Source organism: Hylobates moloch, unplaced genomic scaffold (genome assembly GCF_009828535.3).
Source record: "Hylobates moloch isolate HMO894 unplaced genomic scaffold, HMol_V3 SCAFFOLD_9, whole genome shotgun sequence".
NCBI lineage: Eukaryota > Metazoa > Chordata > Mammalia > Primates > Hylobatidae > Hylobates > Hylobates moloch.
In genome coordinates, this window is record NW_026652284.1 from 33068698 (window position 1) to 33087264 (window position 18567).

The 18567-nt window shown below is 37.5% G+C and overlaps 1 protein-coding gene across 9 annotated transcripts in view; it reads left to right on the forward strand.

Moving 5' to 3' along the window:
- Positions 1-18567, forward strand: part of ARFGEF1 (ADP ribosylation factor guanine nucleotide exchange factor 1) — a 169642-nt gene that overhangs the window by 113835 nt on the left and 37240 nt on the right. For 7 of the 9 annotated variants that reach the window (XR_009214822.1, XM_058443929.1, XM_058443928.1 and 4 more), the window contains 11 exons: positions 1687-1727; positions 1822-1991; positions 2356-2507; positions 2645-2817; positions 3772-3932; positions 4918-5048; positions 10272-10401; positions 11657-11792; positions 11875-12013; positions 13139-13211; positions 17067-17199. Coding sequence is in view for 8 of the 9 variants with exons in the window: in XM_058443929.1 (XP_058299912.1) it covers positions 1687-1727; positions 1822-1991; positions 2356-2507; positions 2645-2817; positions 3772-3932; positions 4918-5048; positions 10272-10401; positions 11657-11792; positions 11875-12013; positions 13139-13211; positions 17067-17199 (1439 nt within the window). In the remaining variant the exon portion in view is untranslated. The remainder of the gene's footprint in view (positions 1-1686; positions 1728-1821; positions 1992-2355; positions 2508-2644; positions 2818-3771; positions 3933-4917; positions 5049-10271; positions 10402-11656; positions 11793-11874; positions 12014-13138; positions 13212-17066; positions 17200-18567) is intronic. The other 2 variants (XM_058443930.1, XM_058443926.1) reach the window with 1 other exon arrangement.

Below are 18567 nucleotides of genomic sequence, written 5' to 3' on the forward strand. Positions count from 1 at the left end.
AGAATCTATTGCTTCCCTTCCCTGTGGTTCCATCTCTGCTTTTGTTCTGTCTTTACCCCTCTACTGTTTGCCATTTGCTTTCTTCTCAGTTAAAAACTCCTTTTTTCTTTGTTTTTGTTTGTGTGCCTTTTCTTGTTCTCCTATACTATCTACTTTTGACTGTATTCATGGTTGTTTACGGCCATTGCCTTCCATGAGAATACCTCTAGTTTGAAAAATCAGCTGACCAAATTCGTAGTCTGGCAGTTTTCATTTTTGTTTTGTGAGAGCTCTGTAGACTTTGTATATCTTTAATTTCTGGGTCCAGTCTAATCCCTGGATTAAGTGGGGCCATATTACTTTTGATTTTTACCCCCAGATTGTGTTTTCTGCCAGATTTTGGAATTACTGCTTCATTCTGCTGACAAGAACAATATAGAAAATCTTAAGACATTTCTTTAGCAGGACCTCACATTCTGAGTCATCATGTTACCAGTTTCTAAACGGTTTTTCCTGTATTGTTTTTTACTCATTGCCAGGATACATAGACAGACATGCAAGGACACTAGGGTTAAAAAATCATGATGTACTCAGAACATTTAGATTGTGATAGTAGGAAAAAAGGGTTGAGTATACCTTTTGCTCAGGTAAGTGTGAGGCAGTATAGAAAAGTGGTTAATAGGATAGACTCTATAATCACCCTGTCCTGGTTTGAATCTTGGCTCTAGCACTTACTAGTTCTGTGACTTAGAGGAAGTTATTAAATATTTTTGTGCCTCAGTTTCTGTGTTCATAAAATTGGGGGTTTAATAGTACATGCTTCATAAGGAATTTGTGATTATCAAATGAGTGAATATTGATATTACACTAGAAAAGAACCCATCTTGTGATTTGTAGCTATTACTGTTACTACCGTGACTACTGTGACCTGCTCCTGCCTTTAAAATTTTCCTTTTTATCATGCAAATCCTATTTTGTGCATTCTAAGTTGAGGAATGTCTTCCTTCTTGAAAGTGACGTCAAACTCTTGGTTACAAACCCAGAATATGGGTTAAAATGCAGACTTTAAAAAAAGGAGGACTAATGTGTTTATGCTGAAATCTTCTATGAAACTTTGAAACAAAAAAAGAGCTCAGCAAAGAAAAATGGGCAAAGCTGGGCAGTGTTAGCTTAACTCCAAACATTTGAATGCCCTAAGGAAAGTGGTCTGGCCAATTCTTGGGTAAACTGAGACTATTTGCAAGGTTATATTAAATCACTTTTAGTGTAAATGAACTTCCTAATCAATATACTTTACTGGTAAAAATATGTCAAGTTTTTCATTTTAAGAACTTGTTTAATGCTAGACAATAATCAGGAAAGAATCTGTAGTGTGCCAATTATTAGTTTTACAAATTAATATTTTTCTTATTCTTAGAATCTCATATCTATCCGGGGTTTGTAAATCTAATAAAATTACAGCAGTATATACTTACTCTAATAATAATATTAAATGCAAACTGGTTCACATGGAGTAGAGGTGGAGGGGAGGGAGAAACATCCAGACTACACTTGTTACTAAACTAAATGATAAAAAATACTCATTTGAGTACCCAATTTTTTGTTCCCTTAAAACATAAAAATAGCTAGTACCCCATGCCACGTATTTTCAATTGGAATAAGAACAGTAATTTATAAATTTTTTAAATTGTGTTTTATTTTCGCTAGAATATTCACAGGATCTACAAGGCTAGATGGAAATGCTATTGGTAAGTATGGGCATTTATTCTACTTTGGAACTGGCTTGGGGCTAAAGTAACTTTAATGTTGAGCTAAAAAAATATAAATGTATTTATATTACAGTGGATTTTGTCCGTTGGCTCTGTGCTGTGTCTATGGATGAATTACTTTCCACGACACACCCAAGAATGTTTAGTCTACAAAAAATAGTAGAAATATCATATTACAACATGGGACGAATAAGATTGCAGTGGTCTCGCATTTGGGAAGTTATTGGAGATCATTTTAATAAGGTATTTGAATAACTGTGGTATTTGTTTGCATTTGTAGTATATTTTTTGTTTAGAATGTCCTTGTAATCAAATTGAGCCTTTTTCCCTTCCAAGCAATTATTTATTACTTTTTAATTTTAAATTAGAAAACTCTGTGAATGGTGTTTTTCTTTTTAGAAATGATTGCTCTCGGCTTTAAGAATTTGATTTAAAATGTCTGTTTTTCATGTTGAGAAATATTTTTAGCATATTTAATGCCTTTATGGAAAATCTTAGGATTTACCTATCTGTGCTGTTCTATACTTTTTCTAAGACAAAAAATAAAGAATTGTAGATTTTTACTGCCAATATTAATTAGCATCTTTTATTTCTGTCGCCATTACAGGTTGGGTGTAATCCTAATGAAGATGTAGCTATTTTTGCAGTAGACTCCTTGAGGCAGTTGTCGATGAAGTTCTTAGAGAAAGGGGAGCTTGCTAATTTCAGATTCCAGAAGGATTTCTTAAGACCTTTTGAACATATAATGAAACGGAACAGGTACTATATTTGTTGAATTGCTTAATAGAAGGAAAATCTTGTTGTTTTCCACAGCAGGGAGAAAAACAGAAGAAAGGGGGAAAAACTGATGAGTTTTATCTGTTTGCATATCCAAGCAATTACATTAATATTTTTAGGTCTCCAACAATTCGAGATATGGTTGTACGGTGTATAGCACAGATGGTTAATTCTCAAGCTGCTAACATTCGATCTGGATGGAAGAACATTTTCTCTGTATTTCATCTAGCTGCATCTGATCAAGATGAAAGCATAGTGGAACTTGCATTCCAAACAACCGGGCACATTGTCAGTGAGTATTCTCTTAGCTGTGTTCAAGTAAAAGGAAAAAAAAAAAGCTACCTTAACATGTTCAGAAGATGATTCAAGTAACAATAGGATTATGGCCTTTAAGTTTACCAAGTTTTGTCTACAGAACCAGAGTAAATAAAAATAATTAAATTACTATTATAGTTAACATTTATTGAGTATTTACCATATGGCAAATACTGTATGCACTTTTCACGTAATTTCTTTAATATTCACAGTTAAGCATCTTTATTATCCATCCCTTTTTTCAAAATAGATTAGGAAACTCAGCCCCAGAAAGGTTAAGCAGCTTATGTAAGGTCACAGAACTAGTTATGGAGATGGTCTTGAAACCCATGGAGTATTAAAGCAAAGCCTTTATTTTTGACCAGTAAGTACATTGCACAGCCTTCTTCAAGGAGGAGTCCCCTTAAGTTCAAGGGGGACTGACTGAAATACTAAGATTATAAGTTAAGCCTATATAGAAGATGACAATGATGACCATCAACATCAAGAATCATGGCATCGTCATAGCTATCATTTATTGCGTGCTTGCTTAAGTATTACGCTAAGCACTTCACTTATATTATTTTATGTAGTGCTTACAGCTATCTGTGTATATTATGATTATTTTCATTTTATATCAAGAAACCGAGATACAGAGAGGTTAAGTAATTTTGTATATTCATTCAACCAAAGTTGAATCAGTACCTACTATGTACCAGTCACTGTATTAGATGCTGTGTTTATAATGTAAACAAAACAGACAAGTTTTACTATTCTCACTACTCAAGGCAGTCAGATAAGTGGTAAAGATAGTCTTGAACTTTCTATCTGTTGGATGTCAGAGCCTGTAACAACCTTTAAGGAAGTGCATTACGTCTAGAGGTTGGTGTATTTTTGGTACAACTAAGAATAATTGAAAAATTATAGTAATATATATTTTTCTCTATTTTAGCCCTTGTATTTGAAAAACACTTTCCAGCGACCATTGATTCTTTCCAGGATGCAGTGAAGTGTTTGTCTGAATTTGCGTGCAATGCAGCTTTCCCAGACACAAGTATGGAAGCAATTCGACTTATTCGCCATTGTGCAAAATATGTGTCTGATAGACCTCAGGTATAGCGTCATTTAGTAAACAAAATTTTGCAGAGTATTCTTTCCAATTTGAAATCTTAAGTTTGTTTGGGAATTGAGGGTATATGAAGCATTTATTTTTCAGTAATTTGAAAAATAACCTGAGCAGCCTGATTCCAAGTTAGGATGGTTACTGATTATAACTAACCATTATTGAAAGTGTCAGGTATTTTTCTGAGTGTTTTTCATTAACTTGTATTAACCTGTTTAATCTTCTAATGGCTTTATGGGATAGATAGTGTTATAGCCCCATACAGATAAAGAAACTGAGGCATAGAGAAATTTAAAAATGTGCCCATAGTTTCAGGGCTAGTAAAGTAGAGCTAGGATTTGAGCCCCAGCCTGTTTTGCTAACCATTCCTTACAGTGCATCTTGTCTGTGCTGTGTAATACTGAAGCTGACTGACTGTGGATGAGAATAGGCTTAAGCTCTGAAGTAAAAGGTTGAATTGAAAATCTAGCTGCCATATTTAACTTGTATATTTGAATCTACCTTTGTAACTATCGTAAGAGAAAATGATGTATCATAGATTTGGTAATAAGATTTTATTCCGTACTACCATGGACCGATCAGGTGCTTGGTACTTTTTAGATACGTCAACTCATTTCACCTTCATACTTCCCCAGTGTAGTTAATGTGGCTGTGTGGTATCATAACCATTTAAGTGATAAAAATGGAAACCTGAATTAACCTGGCTAATAATGCAGAAAGCTGGTGACAGTTGAAAGTGAAGCTAACTTTTGGATTCTAGTCCAGAGCTCCTTATAGGCAGTTATATTTTGCCTGCTTCAGTGGCACATATACTAAAATTGTAGGCAGTTATAGTGTCCATTTTTTATAAATTATTGTTTATTAAATTGCTCACTGGTTATTTGTGAAGCATTTAAATTATTTTTTGAGAAGTTAATATACTGAATGTATGGGTGTTATGTTTTGCCTTTAATAACCCTACCTTTTTTCTTGAAGGCTTTCAAGGAATACACAAGCGATGATATGAACGTAGCACCTGAAGACAGGGTGTGGGTGAGAGGATGGTTCCCAATTCTCTTTGAGTTATCCTGTATCATCAATAGATGCAAATTAGATGTAAGAACCAGGTAACAATCTATATTTGTAATTAAAATTTTGGATTTATTTTGACTTTAATCAAATTAACTCTTCTTTATAAACACAATCTCACAGTTAAAGACCATAAAAGCAAGTGTTTTGTCAAATATATTATTAGGTATATTTTAAAATATGTTAATATTATTTAAAAATATTAACTAGATCAAAATAAAAATGGAAATACTACATTATTTTTAAAATATTTGATTATAGCCTCTGTTTGATTTTGGCTTCTAAGTTAATTTAATCCTTTAAACCCTCTGTCTTTTCATATATTTGTTTCCAATAATAAATTGAAGTTAGTGGCAAAATTTATTTTATTTCCTGATGAATGATAGAAGAATTTTTAACTGCACATCCTTGGTGGGTTTTAGGTGAAGAACCATTTCTTTTTGTAACCTGGTCAGTAACATAGTTTGGAATAATATAGAGCTATTCAAATAGAACTCTTTCAAAAGTATATTGCCAATAAAAGATCATTATGAACATACAGTCCATCTGTAAAGGAACTATTATGGATATTATGTAACTGACCAAGTGCTTAACACACTCTTCTTAGGTCGCGGCTCACATGATTCCCATAGTAGTATTTTTACCCTGTACTTTGCCACATTGAAATGGCCAGCTTGTGTGTCCTAATATCTGTCAACCTGTAAACCCACCGTGAGTTCAATTTTATGGTAAACAAAATCATTCAGGAATCCTTCCTTCTTATTTGGAAGAATCTTCTGTTATTTGGATGTGTAACTTTATCGAATTTTTTGAATTTCTAAAGGTAGCACAGAATGAGTCTCTCCTTTCTCACCATATGCCAGAACCACACCCATCCCCCACCAAGGTTAAATTTGACTTATATCCCAAGAAATTTTTCATTTTTATAGTATTATTTGTTACAACAGAAATTCTTATGAAATAGATAATCCAAAATAGGATTTAACCCTTAGGGATTTTAATTATAAGAGCACTATAGAAAAACATTTTATTTTATATTTAGACATGGTGGATTGTTTATCAGTGGACCTGTTAGGAACTTGTTACAATTCAAGAGAGCCCCATTTCAGTTGTCCAGCTGCCTCAGTGGAGCGGCCGACATATCACGACTAGCAGGTCATGAAAACTCAGCACCCTCTCCCCTCACCCTTTATTTATTTGTAGAAGTCTGTTTGATGGAGGATCCACCTGCTTTCTTAGCCTTCTGTTGCTTGGCACTGTGATACCTTATTTCTCGCCATATTCCATGTTCAGATTATGGGTAGATTCCAATTGTTAAAGAGGTTATGTGTGTTCTAGTTAGTAAAGGAGAGGGAAAAGATCAGTAAACTTTGTTCAGTGATGGCCTTTGATTTTCCTACCTCATCCCAAGATATGTATGGGCTGCTATTTAGCTTCCATCTTAAAATGTGCGCCGGATGCCATGTCTCACATCTGTAATCCCAGCACTTTGGGATGTCAAGTTGGGAGGATTGTTTGAAACCAACCTAGGCAACATAGTGAGATCCCATCTCTTTGAACAAAAAGTTAACTAGGCATGGTGGGCACCTCTAGTTCCTGCCGCTCATGAGGCTGAGGTGGGATTGCCTAAGCACAGGAGGTTGGGGCTGTGGTGAGCCCCGATCACACCACTGTACTCCAGCCTAGGCAACAAATTGAGACTCTGTCTTTACAACAACAAATGGTGCAGCACTATAATTGGTATAACACTGTGTAGAAAGAACTTCTTGTGTGCATTCTTACTTAATTCTTCCAAAATTCTCTAGATTTGGGGATAAATACCGAAAATTAAACTCCCAAATATAGTCAGGCATCATTTAATGACAGGGATATGTTCTGTACGATGCATTACTAGGCAGTTTCAGCATTGTGTGAACATCATAGCGTGTACTTACACAAATCTAGATGGCATAGCCTATTGCTCCAAGGGTACAACCTGCACAGCATGTTACTGTACTGTAGGCAGCTGTTAATACAATGGTGTTTGTGTATCTAAACATATCTAAACAGGCTGGGTGCAGTGGCTTACGCCTGTAATCCCAGCATTTGGGGAGGCCGAGGTGGGCAGATCACCTGATGTCAGGAGTTCAAGACCAGCCTGGCCAACCTGGTGAAACCCCATCTCTACTAAAAATATAAAAATTTGGCCAGGCATGGTGGCCATACCTATAATCCCAGCACTTTGGGAGGCCCAGGTGGGCAGATCATCTGAGGTCAGGAGTTCGAGACCATCCTGGACAACATGGTGAAACCCCTTCTCTACTAAAAATACAAAAATTAGCCAGGCGTGGTGGTGCACACCTGTAATCGCAGCTACTTAGGAGGTTGAGGCAGGAGAATCGCTTGAACCTGGGAGGTGGAGGTTGCAGTGAGCTGAGAGTGCCACTTTACTCCAGCCCAGGCAACAGAGTGAGACTCTGTCTCAAAATAAAAATAAAAATTAAAAAATACAAATATAAAATTTAGCCGGGTGTCGTGGTGCACGACTGTAATCCCAGCTACTTGGGAAGGTGAGGCATGAGAATTGCTTGAACCTGGGAGGCAGAGGTTGCAGTGAGCCAAGATGGCACCACTGCACTCCGGTCAGGGTGACAGTATGAGACTCTGTCTCAAAAAAAAATATATATATATATACATATATATATATATATATATATATATATGCATAGAAAAGGTACAGCAAAAACATGGCATAAAAGATAAAACCTGTAGGCTGAGCGTGGTGGCTCAAGCCTGTAATCCCAGCACTTCGGGAGGCCAAGGCGGGCAGATCACGAGGAAAGGAGATCGAGACCATCCTGGCTAACACAGTGAAACCCCGTCTCTACTAAAAATACCAAAAAATAGCCGGGCGTGGTGGTGGGCGCCTGTAGTCCCAGCTACTTGGGAGGCTGAGGCAGGAAAATGGCTTGAACCTGGGGGGTGGAGCTTGCAGTGAGCAGAGGTCACGCCACTGCACTCCAGCCTGGATGACAGAGCGAGACTCCGTCTCAAAAAAAAAAAGCAACAACAACAACAAAAACCTGTATAGGGCACTTACCATGACTGGAACTCACCGGACTGGAAATTGTTCTGGGTGACTCAGTGAGTGCGTGGTGAGTGAATGCAAAGGAGGCAAACACTGTAAACTTAGGCTACTCTAAATTTATGAAAAGATATTTTTCTCCAATAAAAAATTAACCGTAGCCCTACTGTAACTTTTTTGCTTTATAATTTTTAAAATTTTAAAAAACTTGACTCTTATGTTAACACTTAGCTTAAAACACATTGTACAGCTGTATAAAAATATTTTCTTTATATCCTTATTCTATAGCTTTTTTCCATTTCTATTTTTATTTTTTAGACTTTTTTGTTAAAAACTAAGACATAGACACACACATTAACCTAGGCCTACACAGGGTCAGGATCATCAATGTCACTGCCTTCCGGCCCCACATCTTACCCCATCAGAAGGTCTTCAGGGGAAGTAACACATAGGGAGCTGTCATCTCCTATGATAACAATGACTTCTTCCTGAATACCTACTGAGGGACCTGCTTGAGGCTGTTTTCCAATTAACTTTTTAAAAATTTGTAAGTACAAGGAGTACACTTGCAAATAATGATGAGAGGTGCAGTATAGTAAATACATTAATTGTTAATATAATTGTTTATCATTACACGACTGGCAGTGCAGTAGGTTTGTTTACACCAGTATCACCATAAACATGTGAGTAAAGTGTTGCCCTACAGTCAGTGAAAGCTACAACTACAATGTCACAAGACAATTGGAACTTTACAGCTCTATTATAATCTTAGGGGACCACTGTCTTATATGCAGTTCATTGTTGACTGAAATGTCCTTATGTGGCACATGACTGTATTATTTTTCCCTACACCAACTACTTAAGTATTGCTTTAAAAAAAGAAAAAAAAGACATTTTCCACAGTAAAAATCCTTGGAAACGATTGATCTCTGTGTTTACTTTGGGCCCTGGAAAAAACAGGATTGCCCATATCCACTTACTCCCAGCCATGAGAGGCAGCATCCAGTTACTTGGAGTGGGAGGAAATAGATACGGAGCTCAGCAGATGGAGGACGAGGGAGCCTTGTTCCATTGCAAGGAGGGAACTTAGTGGTGGAACTCAGACAGGCGTCTCCTGTGGAAGACTTTCTTTCCCGGGAGCTTCTTTACTGTGATTTCTTTACCACTGCTAGTATTACACATTAGATATCTTGGGGATCAAATAGACCAATGTGAACTTACTGTAGGCCTGAAGTATTGTGATGTTATTTTACATATTCATTTAACAAAAACTTGTTGAGAACCTGCTATGTATGAGCCATCTACTAGGTTTGGGGATAGCATAGCAGCAAATGAGTTGAGCTCTGTTCCAGTCCTTATGAGAGCCTTTCAAAGAAAATTTTGTTCTGTTTTACTCTCAAACTTTGGAAATATAAGCCATTTCTAAATTGGAGGATGCCTGTATTTTCCCAGAAAACGTAACAAATAGAGAAAAGATTAAAGTTTCTAATGGTTACATAAAAGTATTATTTCAAGAAACAGTAAAGAATGAAGAAGGAAGTTTTGAGTTTCAGTTTTAACACTTACTCAAAAGCCAGTCCATGTGATACTAAGCAATTTATTCAGCAAATATTTATTGCTTGCCTCCCAGACAGTGAGCACTGCTGTGTGCCTGGGATATAGCAAGAAATGAAACACAGACCCCTCCCCTCATGGAGCTTATGCCTTAGTGGATTTTTTTGTAAATCCTTTTGTTTGGGGATGTTGCATGAATAAGGCTTCTAGTATTGGGTAAAAATCCCCATTTGAAAAAGATTTTCCAAAATCTAACTTTTGTTCTGTTCTTAGACTGCTGTATATGTATTTTCTTTTTTGGCTGTAGTGCCACGAAATTAATATTCACTCAAACGGTTGTCCTTTTCAATTTGTAATTCCATTTACAGTTTTTAAATGCTGCATTGGTGAGGTAAGAGTAAAGGAAAAATAAAATAAAAAAAGTTTACGGCCAAGACCTTTGGAGATTTCTTTTCCCGAATGATGCATCCTAAAGGAACCTGTTGTTCTTACAACTTAAATTTTTTAAAACCCAGTGTCATGTGTTAATTTCAGACTAGTTTTAAGCTTTCTGTTTTTAGCAGCTTTGTGAACTGTAAAAACTGTTTTAGGAGGAGTATGCTTTTTTGTATTACAGCTTTCTAATTGTGTTTTGTCATTTTAGGGGTTTAACAGTAATGTTTGAAATAATGAAAACATATGGCCACACTTATGAGAAACACTGGTGGCAGGATTTATTTAGAATTGTTTTCAGAATCTTTGACAATATGAAATTGCCAGAACAACAGACAGAGGTAAGAGGATACACAATTTTCATTTAGCTTGGTCAAGTTAAAAGATTCTCAGTATTATCATGAATACATTTTAGTGTTTCAAATTAAGTACAGAAAAGAATTCCTAGAAAATTTTTCTTTAAGGCATGAGAATATAATACTATGTCTTTATAAATAAGAACACTGGCCGGGCGCAGTGGCTCACGCCTGTAATCCCAGCACTTTGGGAGGCCAAGGCAGGTGGATCATCTCAGGTCAAGAGTTTGAGACCAGCCTGGCCAACATGGTGAAACCCCATCTCTACTAAAAATACAAAAATTATCCAGGTGTGGTGGCAGGTGCCTGTAGTCCCAGCTACTCGGGAGGCTGAGGCAGGAGAATCGTTTGAATCCGGGAGGTGGAGGTTGCTGTGAGCTGAGATTGTGCCACTGCACTGCAGCCTGGGCGACGAGCAAAACTCCATCTCAAAAAAAAAGAACACTATGTGGGGGATAGAACTGAATTGATGAATTGATTTTTTGGTCTGTTTTGTTTTCAGTGTTTTTCTGACTTTTCCATTTCTTTTCCTCATTTTGATAGTTACAACTATAAAACCAGTAACTTTCTTTAGTATTATATAGTGACTTCTTTTTTATATTGAGTAAAGAATATAAGGTAAAATTTATTTCAACATATTTTACTATGAACCAGTTACAATATACGTTTTAGGAAATGTGTCAAGAGAGCTTCATATTTTCCCCTTTTGTTCCATACAGCAGTATTAAATGCAGACTTCTGCAATTATTTTTTATGGGCTTAAAAAAATAAATTACACTTATTTTGTATAGCCCTTTTTTTATGGTGTTTTCAGATAACCATACTTCAGGAAAGTCATTTTTATTTTAAACCTGTGCTAATCCCATTTGGACAAATTCTTACCTCTGTATTTCCCTTTCATGTTCTGTCATATTCTAGACCAAGGCCGGTGTTGCTATTCATGCACTTTGAAAAATCATAATGTTAATATCAAGATGATACGGTGATGGTTTTTTTAATAATCAAAACAGTGCCAAAAATAGTTAAATTATTATATACATAGGTGGTTATGGGATAATGAGCAATAGATTCCGATTTTAAGTTGAGGTGAATATAACATTCTAGAGGGAATTCAGTGGTCTAAAAGGAACACTGACAGCCTTACATTTTAACTATGAAAACATTTATATATATATATATATTTTTTTAATCATAGTAGTTGATTAATGGCATGATGTTCATTAACGACTTTTTTCCCCAGAAAGCTGAATGGATGACAACAACTTGCAATCATGCACTTTATGCAATCTGTGATGTATTCACTCAGTATTTAGAAGTACTCAGTGATGTACTTTTGGATGATATTTTTGCTCAGCTCTACTGGTGTGTGCAGCAAGGTAGGTCTGTACCAGATATGTGACACAAAGTGTTAAATGTAACCCTGGTAATATATAAATGAATTGCTCTTTTCTTTCCTAGACAATGAGCAGTTAGCGCGATCTGGTACAAACTGTTTAGAGAATGTTGTTATTCTGAATGGTGAAAAATTTACCCTAGAAATCTGGGATAAAACTTGCAACTGCACACTGGATATCTTCAAAACCACAATCCCACATGCGTAAGAAGATTTTATACAACTTTACATTTATATTTGTGTATTGAATGAGTTGGAGAGTGACTAGTGATTAAAAGTTTGATAGTGACTACTGATTTCTCATAACAGAAATCCTTTTAAGCTTGTCTTACTCTTACATGGATTTAGATTTATTACAAACCAAACTGCTATAAATAAACTATGACAAATACATAAACTATTGGTAAACCAAAACCTTTAGTCTGGTTACCAAAATTTGGGACATAATGAAGTGATTCCGCTGACTTTTATAAGATTTTATTTATTCAGATCAAACCAAGCAGTGGTTTTGTTGGGAAAAAAAAAATCTCAGCCTGTTTCTGTTACTGATCTTGTAATAGTCTAAGGAAAATGTATTTACACATACTATATTTCATATTTTATAACAGCTTGTCATCTTTCTCTAAGGGATGAGTGTGAAATGGAATTATAGTGAGGTAGGTTTTTTTTTTTTTTTTTTTTTTTTGAGATGGAGTTTCGTTCATGTTTACCAGGCTGGAGTGCATTGGCGCAATCTCGGCTCACCACAACCTCCGCCTCTTGGGTTCAAGCGATTCTCCTGCCTCAGCCTCCCAAGTCGCTAGGATTACAGGCATGCACCACCATGCCTGGCTAATTTTGTATTTTTGTATTTTTAGTTGAGATGGGATTTCTCCGTGTTGGTCAGGCTGGTCTCAAACTCCCAACCTTGGGTGATCCGTCCACCTTGGCCTCCCAAAGTGCTGGGATTACAGGCGTAAGCCACTGCGCCTGGCCAATTTTATGAATTTTTTTTTTTGAGAAGCCTCTTACTTTGGAAAATATTTGATATTAATACTTAGGGAAAGGAGGTTTGAAATTTTTCAAACTTATCAGAAAGTGTTTTTTTAATGCAAAACTGGTGACCATATTACCCTTTTAATTACATTAAATGCCACTTAATTTTTTTCTAAAAGTACATATTTTAAACTTTTTACTAGATGTTTTTTAGGAAATTGCTCTTAGCAGTGGTCAAAGATGGACTGTTTAGTTGGTATGTTCTTGTTACTTTCGTGGGCCCATTTCAAAATATGCTGGATGTGGCATGTGGCACAGCCCCCTAGTGATTGATGTGGTTTTGGTATCTTAAAGGCTGTTGACCTGGCGACCCACTTCTGGAGAAACTGTCCCCCCACCTCCATCTCCTGTAAGTGAAAAGCCATTGGTAAGTTTTAATAAAGTATATTGAAATTAGTTATTTGTGATGAGTAATTTTATTATGGGTCAAATTCTTACATGTAAGTGTCTTAATCCATTCCTGCTATTAAAAAATATCTGAGACTGGATTACTTATAAATAGAAATTTATTTTTTTACAATTACGAAGGCTGGGAATTGTATGATCAAGTGTCTGGTGAGAGCTGCTCTCTGCTTCCAAGATGGCACCTCGTTGCTGCATTCTCACATGGTGGAAGGAGGAGGGACAGAAAGGGGCCTAGCTAGTTCCCTCCAGTCCTTTTTTAAGGCACTAATTCTCATGGCCTACTCACCTCCTAAAATCTGTACCTCTTACTACTGTTGCATTGGGGATTAAGTTTCATTATGAATTTAGGAGGGAATGCAAACATTCATGTCATTGCAATGCGTTTGACTCTTTTAAGAAGATGGTATAAATTTGCTGTCCAGAATTGTGAGGTTAATTCTGTGGTCAATTTCACAGACAATTAATATGTGTCTTTGTTAAGTGCCATGAAGGGAGTATTTTAAATTATTTTTAAATATAGGACATAGAGCATTATTCTCAGGCCTTAAAACTCAACCTGAAATGGGTCAACAGAGCTGCAAACGTGCCTGTAGAATCCTAGAAGTCAGCCTCCCTTCCTCTTATTGTTTCTGTCCCTTTCATTCTAGCCTGGTATATCAATGTCTGCTGGTATATCATTCTCAAAATCCTTGTGGGTCTTCTGTATGTGTTACGAGAAACCATGCCATTAAACAAGAGGGCGATCCACACATCTTTCTGGATAGTCCTGTTACATTCCTGGCTTCTGCTGAGATGATCGATTGGATCCACTAGATATATACCTAATCTCTTTGGCAAAAAGTCGTCCAGCTATTGTAGCCTTGGCCTTCTCTCCAAAGCATGCTTTCCTAACAATTCATTTCCTAATTGTAGCATCCTTTTCAATCTGGATAGGCCAAGATCCTCTCAAATTATCAGGTGGCAGTTTCTTTTTGCTTAACAGTTCTTTCATCAATATATCTTGTTCTTGCATTGTACTATAAACAGCAAGGATAAACCAGGCCACACCTTCAACACTTTGCTTGGAAATCTTAACTACATATCATCACTTAGAATTCTGCTTTCCACCCAACAATTCAGCCAAGCTTTCTGCCACTTTACAACAAGGATCACCTGTCTATCAGTATCTGATACCATGTTCTTGATTTCCTTCTTAAGACCTCACCAGAAGCACCTTTTAACATTCATATTTGTACCAATAATCTGTTTCATGGCCATACATGTCTTCTCTAAGATGGTAGAAGCTTTCTCTCACACATTGCACTTCCTTGTATATCCTCACCAGAACCACATTTGACATTCATATTTCTACCAACAGTCTCTTCAGGGCATCGTAGGTGTTTTCTATCATGTGTCTCAGAACTCTTCCAGCTTCTACCATTGCCCAGTTCCAAAGCCACTTCTACAGTTTTAGATGTTTGTTACAGCCACATTCCATTTCATGGTATCAAAATCTTTATCAGGGCCAGCGAAACAAAACCAGCAGGAGAGATTTATATAGTTAGATTTAAGGAACTGGTTTATGTGATTGTAGAGGCTGGCAGGTTTGAAATTTTGTAGGGCAGGCAGGCAGCCTGGAAAGCCTTGGGCTGGTGCTGAAGCTGCAGTTCACAGGCGGGATTTCTTCCCCAGGAAAACCTGTTTTGCTCAGTTTTGAAGGCCTTCAACTGATTGGATAAGGACCATCTAGATTATTGAAGATAATTTCCTTAAAGTGAGCTGACTATAGATGTTAACCACATCTATAAAATACCTTCAGCTGAATACCTGGAATAGTGTTTAATTGAATTAATTGTTACTCCTTTGACTTAAGTATCTGGCTTAAGTACATAGGATATTGGTATTGTGTCCTGGCCAAATTGACACAAAAGTAATCATTATACCAAGTTTCTCCAAATGTCATTTTACATTTGTTTTTACCAACCCCTGCTTTCCTCCCTCTTTTTATCTCGCTACACTGCCTCCCACACACACAATTTTCTGAATTCTTTGAAAGTAATTTGTAAATACTATGCCCACTTATCCCTAACAATCAAAAAATTATCCTTGAAACAATACTCTAATTATTTAATCTACAGGTCTTTTCAAATTTGTACTGTTCTTCCAATAATACCTTTGAATTTTAAAGCCAGGAGGCTGTAAAGTAGCAAACTAATGCCCACTGACCAGATTTGTTCCCCACAACTTTTAACTTTCTTAACAAATTGTCAACAGTTAAAACTTAGATTTCACAGAAGGTATCATTCTGAATTGCCCTTGAGAACTGTGACACCTACACTGGGCCGGTGTTGCTCCATGACTCTGTTGTGCTGACGTCCATTCAGAACAGAACCCACTATTACTTAGGACATCCCAGAAACTATCCTCATTTACATTGGTTAATGAGAAAATTTGAGAAAACAATATACCTAACATCCAAAGATTCCTCTAATACAGAGCAAGGTTTTTAAATCCCTAATTTTGTGACCTAGTTTTTGTGTAGGTTTAGTTTTCTGGAGAGAACATTTTAGAAATCATCAGACTGTTCAAGAGGGCCTGTGACCAAAAATATTTAAAAACCAGTGCTTTCATTTATCTTCAGTAAGATAATACGTTTTTAATTCTGAGAACTGAGTAATTTCTTCCTTAAAATACACTTAAGTCCAAGCTAACGTATTGTTTTGATTATTACTATCTCTGGTAACACAGGCCCATCTTCCTTTCCACACAGCAGGTAAGGTTTCTTAGGCTGGGACTGTTATGTCAGAATAACAAAAGCTAAGCACTCCTCCTGAAACCAGGTTCTCTCATCTCTTGAGTGTGCTGTGCCTTTATAATGAAAGAAAGCTCGAGGAGGAGTAGGGTCAGCTGCCATTTATTGCCCAACACTGTGCTGCTAGTGTTTTGGATTTATTATCTCTAGTTCTTAACAACCTGCAAGGAAAGTATGTCATTGTTTTTAGATCAGAAAACCTCACCTCAGGAAATTAATCATTTTTCCAAGGTTACACTCTTAATAATACTGGAACCTGTGGCCAGGTGTGGTGGCTCACACCTGTAATCCCAGCACTTTGGGAGGCCGAGGCAGACAGATCACCTGAGGTCGGGAGTTGGAGACCAGCATGACCAACACGGTGAAAACCCCCTCTCTACTAAAAATACAAAATTAGCCGGGCATGGTGATGCATGCCTATAATCCCAGCTGCTGGGGAGGCTGAGGCAGGAGAATCGCTTGAACCCAGGAGGTAGAGGTCGTGGTGAGCCGAGATGGCGCCATTGCACTCCAGCCTGGGCAACAAGAACAGAACTCTGTCTCAGAAAAGTAAATAAATAAATAATACTGGAGCCTAATTCTTGTATAGGTCTGTTGGACTCCAGGATCCAGCATCTCTTCATGATACGACACTCCTAGATAGTCACCTTCACATTGACCTTTCTTGTCCCTGGGTCCATGGGTGACAGAAGATCCTTTTCTAAATTTACCCCTGCAAAAGGTGTCTGTTTAGATTTCATGAACACTTGTGGGTATTGCTGACCAGTTTCTCTACACTTTGAAGTTTCTCATTTTTATCTGTTGCTGTTGGATGGTTTCAGACCTGAGCCCAATGAGGGTCAGAAAGTCAACTTTTCTCTATGTACAGGTAATTTTAAATAATTTTCTGATTGTGTTGTAACTGTAATGTGTAAAACATCATTTTCATAGGGACATAATATAATTTTTTAAAATAGCGTTTTAGAAAATATTTTCACCCATAAACTTTATTAACCATGCTTACAATGATTTTTTTTTATTTATTAGGATACAATATCACAGAAGTCTGTAGATATTCATGATTCTATTCAACCAAGGTCTGTGGATAACAGACCACAAGCACCACTGATTTCTGCCTCTGCTGTTAATGAAGAAGTCAGCAAAATTAAATCTACAGCAAGTGAGTTATTTCTCTAAATAAAAATAAGTTTGTGTTTTATGTAGGAAAGGGTTAACATTTTTGGTTTTACTTTTATTATTAACAAGCATATACTATAATTGATTGTGTCATCACTTCTTTTTATTTGTTTGTTTGTTTGTTTTTTTGAGACAGAGTCTCACTCTGTCGCCCAGTCTGGAGTGCAGTGGCGCCATCGTAGCTCACTGCAACCTCCACCTCCCGGGTTCAAGCGATTCTTCTGCCTCAGCCTCCCGAGTAGCTGGGACTACAGGCGTGCACCACCACGCACGGCTAATTTTTGTATTTTTAGTCGAGATGGGGTTTCACCATATTGGCCAGGCTGGTCTTGAACTCCTGATCTTGTGATCTGCCTGCTTCGGCCTCCCAAAGTGCTGGGATTACAGGTGTGAGCCACTGTGCCTGGCCACTTTTTTTTTTTTTTTTTTTGGATACGGAGTCTCACTGTGTCGCCTAGGCTGGAGTGCAATGGTGTTCACTGCAACCTCCGCCTCCCAGGTTCAAACGATTCTCCTGCCTCAGCCTCCAGAGTAGCTGGGATTACAGGTGCCCGCCATCACCTCCAGCTAATTTTTGTAGTTTTAGTAGAGACAGGGTTTCACCATGTTGGCCAGGCTGGTCTCAAACTCCTGACCTTGTGATCCACCCTCCTCAGCCTCCCAAAGTGCTGGGATTACAGGCGTGAGCCACTGCATCTGGCCATGTCATCACTTCTTTATTGTGCTTACCCTAATTTGGACATCCTCTGGTAGATAGATGCCCACCTACAGAAGGTCAAGAACTCTGTTGATACCTGAAATGTCAGCTTTTTCTACCAACAAGCACCTGAGTCTTCTCTCTCCATCCCCTTCTGCATGCCAACCAACCCCATGTTCTGTCTGCAAAAGTAGGGCCTAGCATGCCTTCCTCTACCCATCTGCAAGGGAAAGTAGTGAAGGACTGTTGCTTTCTAAGCCGGAGCACCCCACTTGTTTTTGGTTTTTTTTTGTTTTTTTTTTTGTTTTTTTTTGTTTTTTTTGAGACAGTCTCACTCTGTCACCCAGGCTGGAGTGTGATCTCGGCTCACTGCAGCCTCAACTTCCTAGGGTCAAGCGATCTTCCCACCTTAGCCTCCCAAGTAGCTGGGACTCCAGGCACACCTCATCACACCCACCTAATTTTTTATTTTTTTTTTGTAGGGACAGGGTTTTGCCATGTTGCCCAGGCTGGTCTTGAACTCCTGAGCTCAGGCCATCCACCCGCCTCAGCTTCCCAGCATGCTGGGATTACAGGCTTGTGCCACGATGTCTGTCCAGGAGCACCCCTTTTTTTTTTTTTTTTTTTTTTTCGGAGTCTTGCTCTGTCGCCCAG